The following is a 14,102-nucleotide window of genomic DNA, read 5'->3' on the forward strand; positions in this document are numbered from 1 at the left end:
AAGGTCTAGCAATATATTGAAGACGTTTGATTAATGACTCATCTAAACCATTTTGTGTATGTACATGAGGAACATGATGCTCAACAGTAATTCCAATTGACATGCAATAATTATTAAATGATTCAGATGAAAATTCACCGGCATTGTCAAGTCTAATTTTCTTTATAGTATAATCAGGAAATTGTGCCCTTAATTTAATTATTTGTGCAAGAAATTTTGCAAATGCCATATCACGACTTGACAGTAAACAGACATGTGACCATCTACTAGATGCATCAATTAATACCATAAAGTACCTGAATGGTCCCGACGGTGGATGGATGGGTCCACATATATCTCCTTGGATTCTTTAAAGAAATGCGGGTGATTCTGTCTGAATCTTGCCTGGTGAATGTTTTGTTATTAATTTTCCAAGAGAACAAGCTTCACATGGTCTATCTCCTTTTGTAAGTTTTAAACCTTTCAATGAATGACCATGAGTACTTTCAACTATTTTACGCATCATTGTTGAACCAGGGTGACCTAAGCGGTCATGCCATAAAGTCATAGTTTTGGGATCTTCTTTTACCATTAAATTACATTCAATTTCATGTATATATGTATAATGTAATCCAGAAGGTAATTTTGGTAGTTTTTCTAAAATTTTCTTCTTTCCCAAAATATTAGTAATAATATTAATGTATTTCATATTACCTTCGGTTGTAGTTTCAGTATCATATCCTTGACTATATATGTCATTAAAACTCAACAAATTTCTCTTTGATTTCGGAGAGTATAGAGCATTATTAATGACAAACTTCGTCCCATTTGGTAATATGAACATAGCATTACATGTTCCTTCAATTAAATCTGCTGGACCTGAGATTGTGTTTATTACACCTTTAGTAGGAAATATTTTGGTGAAATATTTCTTACTTTTGAGGATCGTATGGGTAGTTCCACTGTCTGGAATGCAAATGTCTTTGTCATGATCCATTTCTATCCTTCTTAAAATAAAAATAAGATTAAATAAAAGAGAGGGTAAGATAATACAACATATTCAACAATATTATTTTATTTAGATCATGAAAATATTACATAGTCACACAACATGCAAATTCTTAAAAATACACACAACACACATTACATTAATTCATTAGTTAATCCATATTAATATCTTTTCCTATGAAATCAGCAGCCTCAAGACAGGTAGTATCATTATTGGGTTCAATTTCATTAAAATTAACCTCCTTTTCCGTTCCTTCAACAGATTCTTTGTATCTTTTACACAGGTACTCTGGTGTCCTACATGCTTTAGACCAATGACCTTTCTTTCCGCATCTATAACAACGATCATCATGATTTCTAGAGGGACCTTCCTGTATGTTTTTACCTTTACCTTGATGATTCTTGTTGGTTTGGTCATATTTGAGAGGCCTATAATTCATATAACCTCTTCCACGGCCTCCACCACGAAAATGGTTTCGACCATGACTTCTGCCTCGACCACGACCACCAAAACGAGAATAGCCACCACGTCCTCTTTGGCGATTATAACCACCACGCCCTTGATTAAAAGTTGTGGCGTTTATTTCAGGATATGTCATTGTTCCTGTAGGACGCAACTGGTGGTTTTTAATGAGCAGCTCATTATTTTGTTCAGCCACTAGAAGAGCTGTAACCAAATCAGAGTATTCAGTAAATTCCCTCATTCTATATTGTTGTTGCAATATCACTTGAGATGCATGGAAAGTTGAGAATGTTTTCTCCAACTTTTCCTTTTCAGTTATAGTTTTGCCACAAAATTCTAATTGTGCAATAATTTGATGCATAGCAGAGTTATATGCAACAACAGTTTTATAATCTTGGAACCTTAATTTGTTCCATTGATCCATTAATGAGGGCAATAAGACTTTCTTCTGATGCCCAAATCTTGCCTTAATTTTGTCCCATAAAATCTTGGGATCTTTTGCATTCGAATACTCTGTTTGTAATCATCATCAATGTGGTGCTTGATTATACGATTTACTTTTGATTTTTTCTTTGCCAATTCCTCTGGGACATCTCCCAAATCGTCTCCCTCAAGAATCTTGTCGAGTCCCTCACATGCAAGATACTCAATTAAGTTGTTGTTCCAAGTTATGTAGTTGTCTCCAGTTATGTTTAAAATTTTGAATTGGTGCTTAACATTTGACATGATTATATCTAGCAGTAGTGTAAACTTCCGGTAGAAACGATCGTGCTGATAACGTGTTAAAGATTTAGATATTTAAATACTTATTTTATGATATTAGTGAACTAATAAGATGATATAAGTTACTACTTTATAATCAAGAGAAAAAGAAGTAGGATGATATATTTTGATTTCTCAAAAATGGTGTATTTTTACATGAACCAAAGTGTGGTATTTATACTACTAAATTTACCACTATTACATGTGTGAAATTATTTGTTTCACTATTCTAATTTGACATTTACCTAGGTAATAGGTAATTATCACTTACTATTGTAAGTTGACAATTTGGATAGATATTTCAACTATAATAATTATGTCTATATTTCAACTATAATAATTATGTCTATATAATTTATTATAACACACTTTACTTCTCTCTTATTCAAAAGTCAAAACACATTATAAAACTTTTCGCTCTTTTCGAGTGAAAGAAGCTTGAATTACATTCTCCTCTCCTTTTACATTAAAATCTACACTTTACTTTCTCAATATTTTTTTATTTCTAATAATCTAGCAAAATAATAATAATCTAACACACTTCGGAAAAAAATCGTAATGTGGGCCTATTTTAATATAATAAAAAATTGAATACTTTTTTTTTTCGCTATTTTTTATTCACAATTTCATTAACATGTAGTTTTAAACCCTATTATAAAATATGTGAAAATTACTAAAGACAATAAAACATGGTTATTTAAAAGTTAATTTTATACCCTAAATTATAAAATTAATAGCAAAATATTTAAATTTTATTATCATTGACATTTAAATTATAAAGAAATGAATTAATTTTTCTTAAATGGTGGTTCAAAATTAATATATATTATAAAAATATTAATATATATTAATTCTCAGATCTGAAGGTTTCTTTCTCTTTCTCTTCATTCTTCTTCTTTTTTTGCTTTGATTCGCTGAAGAAGACTCTTCATTCTTCTTCGTTTTTTGCTTTGATTCGCTGAAGAAGACAAATGAAAGAATTGAATGGTACAAATCTGGAATTCGATTTTTTTTCTTTGCTGTTGGGATTCGAATCTGCAATTGAGAGAAGAAAGCACGACAACAATTGAAGGAAAAAACAAATCTTAAATCCCTAATTTTCGGATTTTGATTGAAGGAAAAACAATACGGCAGCAATGGATTTCGATTTTAAAAGGGAAAAATTTGAATCTTAAATTCCTAATTTTCGGATTCTGGGTTTTATACAGTTTTTGGAATAGTGGGGTTTGTTGTTTTCTAAATTTGGGTTTGTTACAAGTTATGAAATAAGTGATTATTGAGAGTTTAACAGTTAAAATAAGTGATTATTTTGTTTTTATGCAACAAATGGAGAATGAGAACAAATTGAGAATTAAATTGAATGTTGAAACGATCTTTTGGAGTTGGAAAGGTTTTGAAGGAAATGGAAGAGTAAGCCAAATGAAAAAAAATATTGTTGGTTATGAAAGGGAAATTGTAGTGGACTGTGATTACTAATTTAGAATTGAGAAGAGGAGGATGATTATGGTGGAAAGAATGATTTTAGGTTTGAGTTGATAATGATGGAGGAGAGTTTAATTTATGTTGTTTGTTTTTCTGGATTTTTTTATGAATGTTGTTGAACATGATGTCGAAGATGATGAAGAAATTGAGGGAAGAAGATGAAGAAATTGAAAAAAAATAAAAATAAAATAAAGTATTGATGGTTCATTAGAAGATACAATAGACTTGCATGATCTAATGGTCATCTTTCTTAAAAAATAATCAAAGGGTTAAAATTGAAAAAAAGAATAAGGTCTACGGTGGACTATCCACAATGTTGGTCCACCATAGACATTTGGGGTTAAAGTTAACACCCATGGATTTATTTGACCGACAGAGGTGAAATTGAGGGATCGAAACATGAGTTTTATTAGCTATGGGATCAAAATGAAAACTGATAATTATTCAGGGGACCAAATGACCTATTAAGCCATATTTATTTATGTTAAAATAGATTAAAGTGTAGTGCATATTTAATTATTAAGGGATGTGGTTGTAATTCAAGCATCGTATAAGGAAGGGGAATATAAATTTTACTTTTCAAGCGAGAGGATTGTATGTACATAAGAGAGAAAGGGAGTGTAATTCAAGCATCTTTAAAGGGAGGGTAGTGTATTTTACTCTTAAAATTATCTTAACTTAATTGACAGAATATTGCATATTATATGTAAAGGTTAGGGTAATAGTCATTTTGGCTCTGAATGTGTTTTCTTTTTCCTTTTCCTTTTTTTAGAATGACAAAGGAAAAGAAGTGGTAGAGCTAAAAAAAAGTAACTTTGAACTGGAAAATATAATATTTTAACTTTTAAGAAGTTGAATGCATGACTTATGATACATATATTTTTATATTGATTTCCTCAACGCTGACTTCAACCCTGAAGGAGGAGTCTGCCAATATGTCACACCTAACCTTGAAGAGCGGTCGAGCTTGGACAAAAAATATGCGCAATAGTTTTCCTCTCTAAGCACATGTTGGAAAGAAGTGTTAGAAATATGCTGCATTAAACCAAAGATCTTCACCAACAAAGAAGCGTATGCATACATATGCGAGCGGTCTGGATGTTGAAGAAGGCGGATGACTTCTAAAGAATCTATCTTGCAAATAACCTGTTGAATAGAGTTTCTTATTATCAACTTCAAACTATGATAAACACCAAAGAGCTCGGAAAAAAGTGCATCCCCTGCCCCTCATCAGAAGAGAAACCAGCTATCTAATCACCCTTGTTCTCACGAAGTAAACCTCTAGAGCCAATGTCACCAGAAGCACCACAACTTCCATCAATATTCAACTTAACGCATCCATCTTGAGGTGAGGTCCACTTAACAATGTTACGATTAATGTGGTGCTCAAAGGAGCGAATGTTAACAGAAATTAGGCCAGTATGCATGATGTCTATAAACTGAATGACATTTCGAAATTTCTATTGCTTGTCACCAAGCATATGGTTATTTCTGAAGTGCCATATCCACCAAATAAAAATTGCAAACATGTTACCAAAAGGTCCTTTAGACATAGTTTGTAACCATGTTTTCAGGGTTGTGACACTAAAGAAATATGTATGATTAACACTACAAATTTGTTGCCAAACTTCCTTCGATGGAGCACAATCTCTAAGGCAATGAAGCACATTCTTATCATGGGTTCCACATCTCTAGTGGGACATTTGTTTACAAATAAAAATAACTACTCAATTCTCTATTTTATGATAAATCATTTGAAAAAAAATGGTTTTATCACGAGTTGTTTTACAATGCCAATATATTATTAATGTTTTTTTCTATCATATTTATTACTCTCTCTTCTTTCCATTTTTTTATCTCATTTTTTCATATCTCATTAAGGGATCATCTTATAAAATCACTCATAATTTCTCTTTGCAATACAAGCTCAACTAATTTTGTTTTGTTAAGTAGCTTAGTGGTTATAACATCATATCTTAAGATGAATAAGTTGAGTGTCCGCGGTTTGAACCTTGACTCCTACATAATAATGCAATGTCCTAACTGATCGAGTTAAGTTCACGAGGACAACTTAACTACATTTCATGATATGTGTGAATATGTCAAAACGACTTGTGATAAAATATGAATGAAGTATCACGTTAGTCGATCTCAACTGATATGTGATTGAACTTTAGGTAGTGGAACGTCTTAATTTATGAAAGACTAGACGATTGTTGGGACATGTGAGTGTGACATAATGATTTTTTTCTCAAACCCACTAAGCGAGCACCATATTGTTTGGTTACTAAACCTGTAGTCTTTGTTATAAAAACTAAGTTCATAACTCTAATTAGACGCATCAAACCAATCAAACAAACTTCTTCTACTGGACACATCATGGGATGAAACATTCAAAGCAATCCTTAACAAACTAAAGGTCACTTGTACAATTGATGAAATATGTCGATTTAATCCCTTGAATATATACAAATATTTCAATTTAATATTTTTAATAACAAGGACAAAATTGATGAACTTTGCACACTTGATGAATTATTTTTAATATTTACTTAGTTTATAGCTTAAATTGAAGAGAGTACCAATAATTAGAGATCTTTAAAATTTCTAATAATTAGAGTTCTCTTTAAAATTTTAAAAAATATTTCATAATTTTTTATTTTTAATTAATTATTGGGTTTTAAACCAGGGGTTTAGGTGTCCTAGGAGGAACTGAACAGATGTTGCGTTCCTTTTCATCTTCACTTCACAGACTTTCTCTTTTCATGGCTTCTGAAAAAACTCAACGTCTCCATCAATATTCAACTTAACGCATCCATCTTGAGGTGAGGTCCACTTAACAATGTTACGATTAATGTGGTGCTCAAAGGAGCGAATGTTAACAGAAATTAGGCCAGTATGCATGATGTCTATAAACTGAATGACATTTCGAAATTTCTATTGCTTGTCACCAAGCATATGGTTATTTCTGAAGTGCCATATCCACCAAATAAAAATTGCAAACATGTTACCAAAAGGTCCTTTAGACATAGTTTGTAACCATGTTTTCAGGGTTGTGACACTAAAGAAATATGTATGATTAACACTACAAATTTGTTGCCAAACTTCCTTCGATGGAGCACAATCTCTAAGGCAATGAAGCACATTCTTATCATGGGTTCCACATCTCTAGTGGGACATTTGTTTACAAATAAAAATAACTACTCAATTCTCTATTTTATGATAAATCATTTGAAAAAAAATGGTTTTATCACGAGTTGTTTTACAATGCCAATATATTATTAATGTTTTTTTCTATCATATTTATTACTCTCTCTTCTTTCCATTTTTTTATCTCATTTTTTCATATCTCATTAAGGGATCATCTTATAAAATCACTCATAATTTCTCTTTGCAATACAAGCTCAACTAATTTTGTTTTGTTAAGTAGCTTAGTGGTTATAACATCATATCTTAAGATGAATAAGTTGAGTGTCCGCGGTTTGAACCTTGACTCCTACATAATAATGCAATGTCCTAACTGATCGAGTTAAGTTCACGAGGACAACTTAACTACATTTCATGATATGTGTGAATATGTCAAAACGACTTGTGATAAAATATGAATGAAGTATCACGTTAGTCGATCTCAACTGATATGTGATTGAACTTTAGGTAGTGGAACGTCTTAATTTATGAAAGACTAGACGATTGTTGGGACATGTGAGTGTGACATAATGATTTTTTTCTCAAACCCACTAAGCGAGCACCATATTGTTTGGTTACTAAACCTGTAGTCTTTGTTATAAAAACTAAGTTCATAACTCTAATTAGACGCATCAAACCAATCAAACAAACTTCTTCTACTGGACACATCATGGGATGAAACATTCAAAGCAATCCTTAACAAACTAAAGGTCACTTGTACAATTGATGAAATATGTCGATTTAATCCCTTGAATATATACAAATATTTCAATTTAATATTTTTAATAACAAGGACAAAATTGATGAACTTTGCACACTTGATGAATTATTTTTAATATTTACTTAGTTTATAGCTTAAATTGAAGAGAGTACCAATAATTAGAGATCTTTAAAATTTCTAATAATTAGAGTTCTCTTTAAAATTTTAAAAAATATTTCATAATTTTTTATTTTTAATTAATTATTGGGTTTTAAACCAGGGGTTTAGGTGTCCTAGGAGGAACTGAACAGATGTTGCGTTCCTTTTCATCTTCACTTCACAGACTTTCTCTTTTCATGGCTTCTGAAAAAACTCAACGTCTCCATCAAAGTAAGTAACCCTCTCTCGCCCCCCCCCCCCCCCCCCCCCTCTCTCTCTCTCTCGATTTCGTTACATTAATTAATACTTATTATTTTTTGATTTTGGGTTTTCAACAGTTACAGGAACCAACTTCCAGAACACATCAAAGAGACCAAAAACAATGTCCATTGCTACTGACACTGCAACTGCCACAGATTCTGCTATGAAGGAACCTTTTACCAAATATACTGAATATCTCAATAACCTTGTAATGTTTCTTATCTTCAATTTTAATTTTTCTAGCTTTTAATATCCATTGCATGAATGTGAGTTCATTTTGTAAATGAGTGAAGAAGTTAGCTCATGGGTTATTGTTTTAATGCCTAAAGATTTGATTTTTATTACTATTTTTCATTTGGGGGGCGTGGGAGTGGTAAGGTTTTGAGAAATGGTTATTCTCATTTAGGTTTTTCCCTTTTAGCTAAGAGTCTATTTAGGTTTTTGTTATGATTTAGTGTCGCAAGAGGTGATATCTGACATCACTATGGCCATATTTGGACAAACAACTTATTTGCATAAGTTAAAATAAAGTTACATTATTTTTGTATAAGTTATAAGTTGTTTTTATAAGCTGCTTTGGGGAATTTATGAAAATAAGTTGATAATAGCTTATAAACAATGTCACAACTTGTTTTCATAAGCTCCCCCAAACAGTGACAAAACTTATGCCAGCAGATAAGCTCAATTAAGTTAATCCAAACAGGCCCTTTGTACTAAATTGTGTGTTGTGGAACCATAGTGGTTTGTTAATATTCTACTAAGCTATAATGCCACAATAACTGATATTTTACTACATTCGGAGAGCACATGGGGTACTTGCAATGAATACTCTGACGCTTAAGTAAGAAGCTATTTTAGCAAGGTAAAAGTTATGCATAGATGATTAGACGTACCTTTTCCTCTATAATGTACAGTTATTTAGAAGATATGCTGATGCTCGTGTCACTGTCAAGAGCTATCAAAACGGGCCGTCCCGTATGGGCCGGCCCGTTTAGCCCGATTAATCATAGGGCTTGGGCCTTAAATTTTGAGCCCGAATTTTAATAGGGCTTTTTAGCCCGGCCCTAAAAAGCCCGGTACCCGTTAGGGCTATCCCGAACGGGCCGCGGGTAGCCCGCATAACAAAAAAAATCCTATAAATTATATATATTTTTCAAATAATTCTTTACTTAGTTGATTATCAAAGTAAAAAGTAAAAGTGAAAATTCAATGAATTAACACAAATATAAATGTAATATAAAATTATATTTACTCGTTTCGTTATTTATAATTTTAAAGATCGAATATATACTTCTGTCAAAAAAAAAAAAGATCGAATGTATAATTATCTATAACTATAACGTACTCCCTCTGGTCACATTTATAAGCAACTTTTACTTTTTCACATTTATTAAATAACCAATGTATCTAGACTTCATTATTATCCAAATACATCAATTATTCAATGAACTTGAAAAAGGAATATTTGCTTATAAATGTGACCGGAGGGAGTATCTAATTTATTTAAAATTGCTTTCCTCGCCGTTTTAGTTTACGACGTTTGTACGAAAATCTTTACAGTTTATTTTTGTGCTAGGCATTATTTAAACATATTAAAAATATTATTTATAAAAAATTATTAGGAGTATTTTATAATACTTTTTTTATTAAAAAAAATGTAATTTTTAATACGGGCCGGCCAGTGTAGGGCCGGGCTCGGGTAGTATATTTTGAGCCCGTTTTTCAACCGGGATTTTTGGCCTGGCCCGATAAAGCCCGAAGCCCGTTAGGTCCGGCCCTAAACGGGCCGGGCCGCCCGTTTTGACAGCTCACATGCATGTTGCCTCGAGATATTCCCCTATTAATTTGTTAGGATTGACCTGGAAACAGCCTCTTGTGTAAAAAACAGGGTAAGACTGCGTACAATACACCAAATGGTGGGACCCCTTCCCAGACCCTGCGTATGCGGGAGCTTTAGTGCACCGGGTTGCCCTTAATTTGTTAGGAATTGACTGAAATCCGAACAAAGGAAGAATCTGGAACCCATTAGAGAAAGCACTAGATCTCTTGACTTCGGAGGTGTAACTCAGATGCATGGTGTCTATTTTGACATGCCTTTTGGTTGTTGATCAGGGTAACTCGGGAAAAATTGAAAGATGGTTAACTGTTGATTAGTGTATATGGAATGGGAATACTGAGATCTTAAAATTTTTGGCCGTAAATGATTGTTCCTTCTGTCAGCTTTTGTCCGTTTGCCACTTTGTCCGTACTAAAGGACTAGTATAATGAAGTGGAAGGCTTTATCTAAGAGAATCTCCCTCTCCCTCTCCCCTCGAATTTTATTTTACTGCATTGTTCTACTTTATGACAGTAGTGGATTCGTTAATCATCTAAGATTTTATAGCAGAATGATTTGAAACATACTGCATACTACCCCTTCATATAACAAATTTGATTCACTGATAATATTTCGAAACTGACTTTGCAATAATTTAAAATTGAATGCTTTGAAGTATATTGATATTGGGTAAGCAATGAATATCCTGTATAGTCATTCCCTTTACAATACGGCCTCATACCATTCGATGCTATTGGCTGTTATTTTGAGACTTTGTTAACCTGTATTTGTAGAATGATAAACGGGAAAGAGTGGTCAAAGCAAGTCGAGATATAACAATGAATAGCAAAAAGGTCATATTTCAAGTGCACAGGTTACCTACCACTTTTACATCTTACGCTCTTCATGCTTGAGTGTGTGTGTGTGTGTGTCTGTTGTTGGATCTGTAACTGCTTAGTGTGCTTACTTGGATCAGCTGAATATTTATCAATTACACTTTCCATGGTCTTTGCATGAATTAGTTTGTCTTCCATGCTTTATTTGTTCTTTAATTTCCCTCGCATTCAGAATTTAAACTTGTCCTCCCTCTCCCCCTACCCCTCTCCCTTTTGAATATGAAAATGAAATGAGTCAGAAGACCTTGCTATCTTAATGAATTCTTTTTCCATAATAAAGAGTGAAATATGATTCCAAGTATTACTCCCAATGTTTAATGATATACTGTTACATGTGATCATTATCTTCTTGGTCTTACCGGCATGCTATTTTCTAATATTTTTAACAAGGATGAGTAAATACAACAAAGATGAAGTACTTGAGAAAGCAGAAAAGGATTTAGTTGCTGTGACAAACCAGCACGTCTCTCGACTAGTCAAAGAATTGCAGGGAACTGATTTTTGGAAGCTAAGACGAGCCTACTCACCCGGGGTATACTTTCAGTTACTTCGTTTTATTGTTTAAGATCAAATACATTTTATCTGATATACTTGTTGTGGGTGTTTGCAGATACAGGAGTATGTCGAAGCAGCTACTTTCTGCAGTTTCTGTAAAAACGGAACTCTTTTGAAGCTTGATGAGATAAATAATACATTATTACCGCTTAGTGATCCTTCTCTTCAGCCTCTGCAGATAAACATCCTTGACTATCTATTAGGGGTATTTCTTTCCCCCTTTTATTGTTATCTTAGCGTTCTATTCACGTCGTTGAGCAGTAGATATAACATTTAACAAGGGCCATTTCAATGGATTCATAAGTGCTTGATTTGTTGTGACGATCTCTATAATTCTGTTTGCTTTTATTTTTCCTTTGGTAATCTCTTTATTAAGACGAAACAAGCGTTCAACTTAATAATTATGCTTTTCCTCCTATTCTCAATATTACAGCTTGCAGACTTGACCGGAGAGCTGATGCGTTTGGCTATTGGTAGGATATCAGATGGTGAACTTGAATTTGCTGAGAAAATATGCAGCTTTGCACGTGATATATATAGGGAGCTTACGCTTGTCGTGCCACATATGGATGACAGTTCTGATATGAAAACAAAGATGGAAACCATGCTCCAAAGTGTCATGAAAATAGAGAATGGTAATATATCGGCTTTCAACTTTCTGTTTGTAATACTAATTTTTCTATCTAAAATTGACACACCTCAATATCTTAATTGAGGTATGTATAGGATAGTCTAGTGACTGATGGGAAAAACATATATTGTCTTTCATTGAATATAATGATACTCCATCTGTTCCTTCTTATTTGTTGTTTTAAGGGTATTTTGCACATACCAAGACAACCAGTAAATTTTGTTGCTTCTGATGGAATTGTGACTTTTTTCTATAATACCCTTGACTATTTATTATCTTATTGTACTTATTTCTCTTATTTTCCTGATAAAACCTTGTGCAAAATTAATAGAAATGTTGATATTAATGAGATTGGATTTGTATAAAAAACTCAATATGGAATAACAATTTTTCCTCTTCCCACCTAATAGAAAGTGAAGTGATCAGAGAGAATACTGTCTAACATATATACAGTTTTTGCACCAAATCTTGATAATAGATGTTGTTTGTGTAGCTTGCTTTAGTGTTCATGTGAGAGGATCAGAGTATATACCACTTCTGGGATCAAATGATCCGAGTTCTTTCTTAGTGGGAGTTCCAGATATTGAACTATGAGGTATTTCATTATTCTCAGTTTGATTTTACTTTAAAACTCTATTACTACTTCTTCCTTTCAAATAAATGAATAGATTTTTTTTATCTTGTACAGGTCATCAATTGGAAAGAAAGTGAAATTTATGTAGATGAGTGATATTTACAGTGATTCTTCGTGAAGATGACATGTATGGTTATCATTTTATTTTAAACTTTGAACATTTCACTTAAATGTTGTTAAGCATGTACTAGTCTCCTTTGAGACTAAAGACACTTTGGCATAAAAATATAACTATGCTACCATAGGAATATTTTGTTTTTGTTTTTTAATCAGACGATAATGTAGGTATGCCCAAGCCTTGTTTTGAGATGTAGAGACAGTTTTAAGGGGATCAGCCATATCAAACATTATTTTAGTGTTATTTTGTGTAACTGAAGTACAAGGCTGATTCTAGCTAGGACCACCTTTAGAAGTGGTTTATGGTGGTTCATGATGACCATTAGACGAATATAATTTTTTTCGGCCTCATTGGATCTTACAGTTGATTTCTGTACTTGTGAAAAAAGTATATTATGACGGTCCAATTTCATATATCTAAATCATTCCAATGTTTACAATGAAAACTACACAAGTTTAGTAAATGATCAACCACGCCGTTGGATTCTTCTTCAATAGAGAATCCACAACCCAAAAACTCAGCAATCTTTTTCAAATAAAAACTAGGCTTCATTTTCACTTCTTCATATTTCAAAAACATAACCTTCTCTGGCCTTTTCCAAACTTTCCTTCCAATATCCTAATACATGCTCCCAAAACGGTCCAAACAAGCACACCCCTCTACAAAATTTCTCAAATGACTCTTCTATTGAAAGTGTTCGTATACTTTGTGGTTTTACCAAGTTTGAGAAATGCCATAGCGAAGTGAAAATGTCATTAGGATCTCAACACATGTACACTACCTTGCAAGTTGACTCTTTCACAGATTTTGGCAACAAAAGATGAAGAATGTGTGTGGAGAAGGGATAATGAATTGAGTTAGGAACAAATCTTTGTCAAAATAAAGGTTAATCTCCAAAAACGTAACAAGATCATGAGGGTTGGAAGTGAGCAAAGGATGGTTGTTGTTATGATCAATATTTGGATATTTGTTAAGGTTTAACAATGCAAACGTCAATGCTTTGAGCCAAGTGGTACCTGATTTAGGAGTAGTAACTAATAGGATATCTGTATCAAGGGCTTGAAAGTGTTTCTGTCAAGATAAAGTACATTGACAATTGCTTTTTTGACATTCAATTGTTCCTAGAAACATATGTAAGACTAAAAAACCCATCGGCAGTTAACTGCTGCCGGTTTTCTAGTTATAAGCCAGCGGTAGTTAACTGCCGCTTGGTGTATTTTAATCTTTTACATGTGTTTCTAGGAACTATTGAATGTCAAAAAAGCAATTGTTGTCAAGTACCTTGGAGAATCATTGTGGCAATCCGAAATCCTTGATATTGATGGATGTGGGTTGTAATCCAGTCTTCTTCTAGTGGCAAGGTGGGTATCAACTCATTGCATTCTTGTCCTAAGTCCTCATCTAGCAAGTATTTGACCACGAGAGAGTTTTCATCACTTAATTTTGACATGG

At 32.9% G+C, this 14,102-nt stretch overlaps 2 protein-coding genes and 1 pseudogene across 2 annotated transcripts; 1 reads left to right on the top strand and 2 right to left on the bottom strand.

Moving 5' to 3' along the window:
• Nucleotides 1-1,139: 1,139 nt before the first annotated feature.
• On the bottom strand, nucleotides 1,140-2,567 carry LOC146900040 (uncharacterized). The gene has a single exon (XM_085736898.1). The coding sequence runs from the start codon at nucleotides 1,872-1,874 to the stop codon at nucleotides 1,140-1,142; it is 735 nt and encodes a 244-aa protein (XP_085593024.1). The 5' UTR covers nucleotides 1,875-2,567.
• A 5,282-nt stretch (nucleotides 2,568-7,849) lies between these two features.
• Nucleotides 7,850-12,881, top strand: LOC146900041 (Translin family protein). Its single transcript, XM_085738618.1, has 8 exons — nucleotides 7,850-7,970; nucleotides 8,078-8,208; nucleotides 10,611-10,690; nucleotides 11,103-11,244; nucleotides 11,323-11,472; nucleotides 11,701-11,902; nucleotides 12,392-12,493; nucleotides 12,587-12,881. The coding sequence occupies exons 1-7, from the start codon at nucleotides 7,892-7,894 to the stop codon at nucleotides 12,490-12,492; spliced, it is 885 nt and encodes a 294-aa protein (XP_085594744.1). The 5' UTR covers nucleotides 7,850-7,891; the 3' UTR covers nucleotide 12,493; nucleotides 12,587-12,881.
• Nucleotides 12,882-13,058: 177 nt separating this feature from the next.
• LOC146900042 (cytosolic sulfotransferase 12 pseudogene) lies at nucleotides 13,059-14,100 on the bottom strand (annotated as a pseudogene).
• Nucleotides 14,101-14,102: the final 2 nt, after the last annotated feature.

This window comes from Medicago sativa, chromosome 8 (assembly GCF_051527215.1).
Source record: "Medicago sativa cultivar Bolivia chromosome 8, Bolivia_mono, whole genome shotgun sequence".
Classification (NCBI taxonomy): Eukaryota; Viridiplantae; Streptophyta; class Magnoliopsida; order Fabales; family Fabaceae; genus Medicago; species Medicago sativa.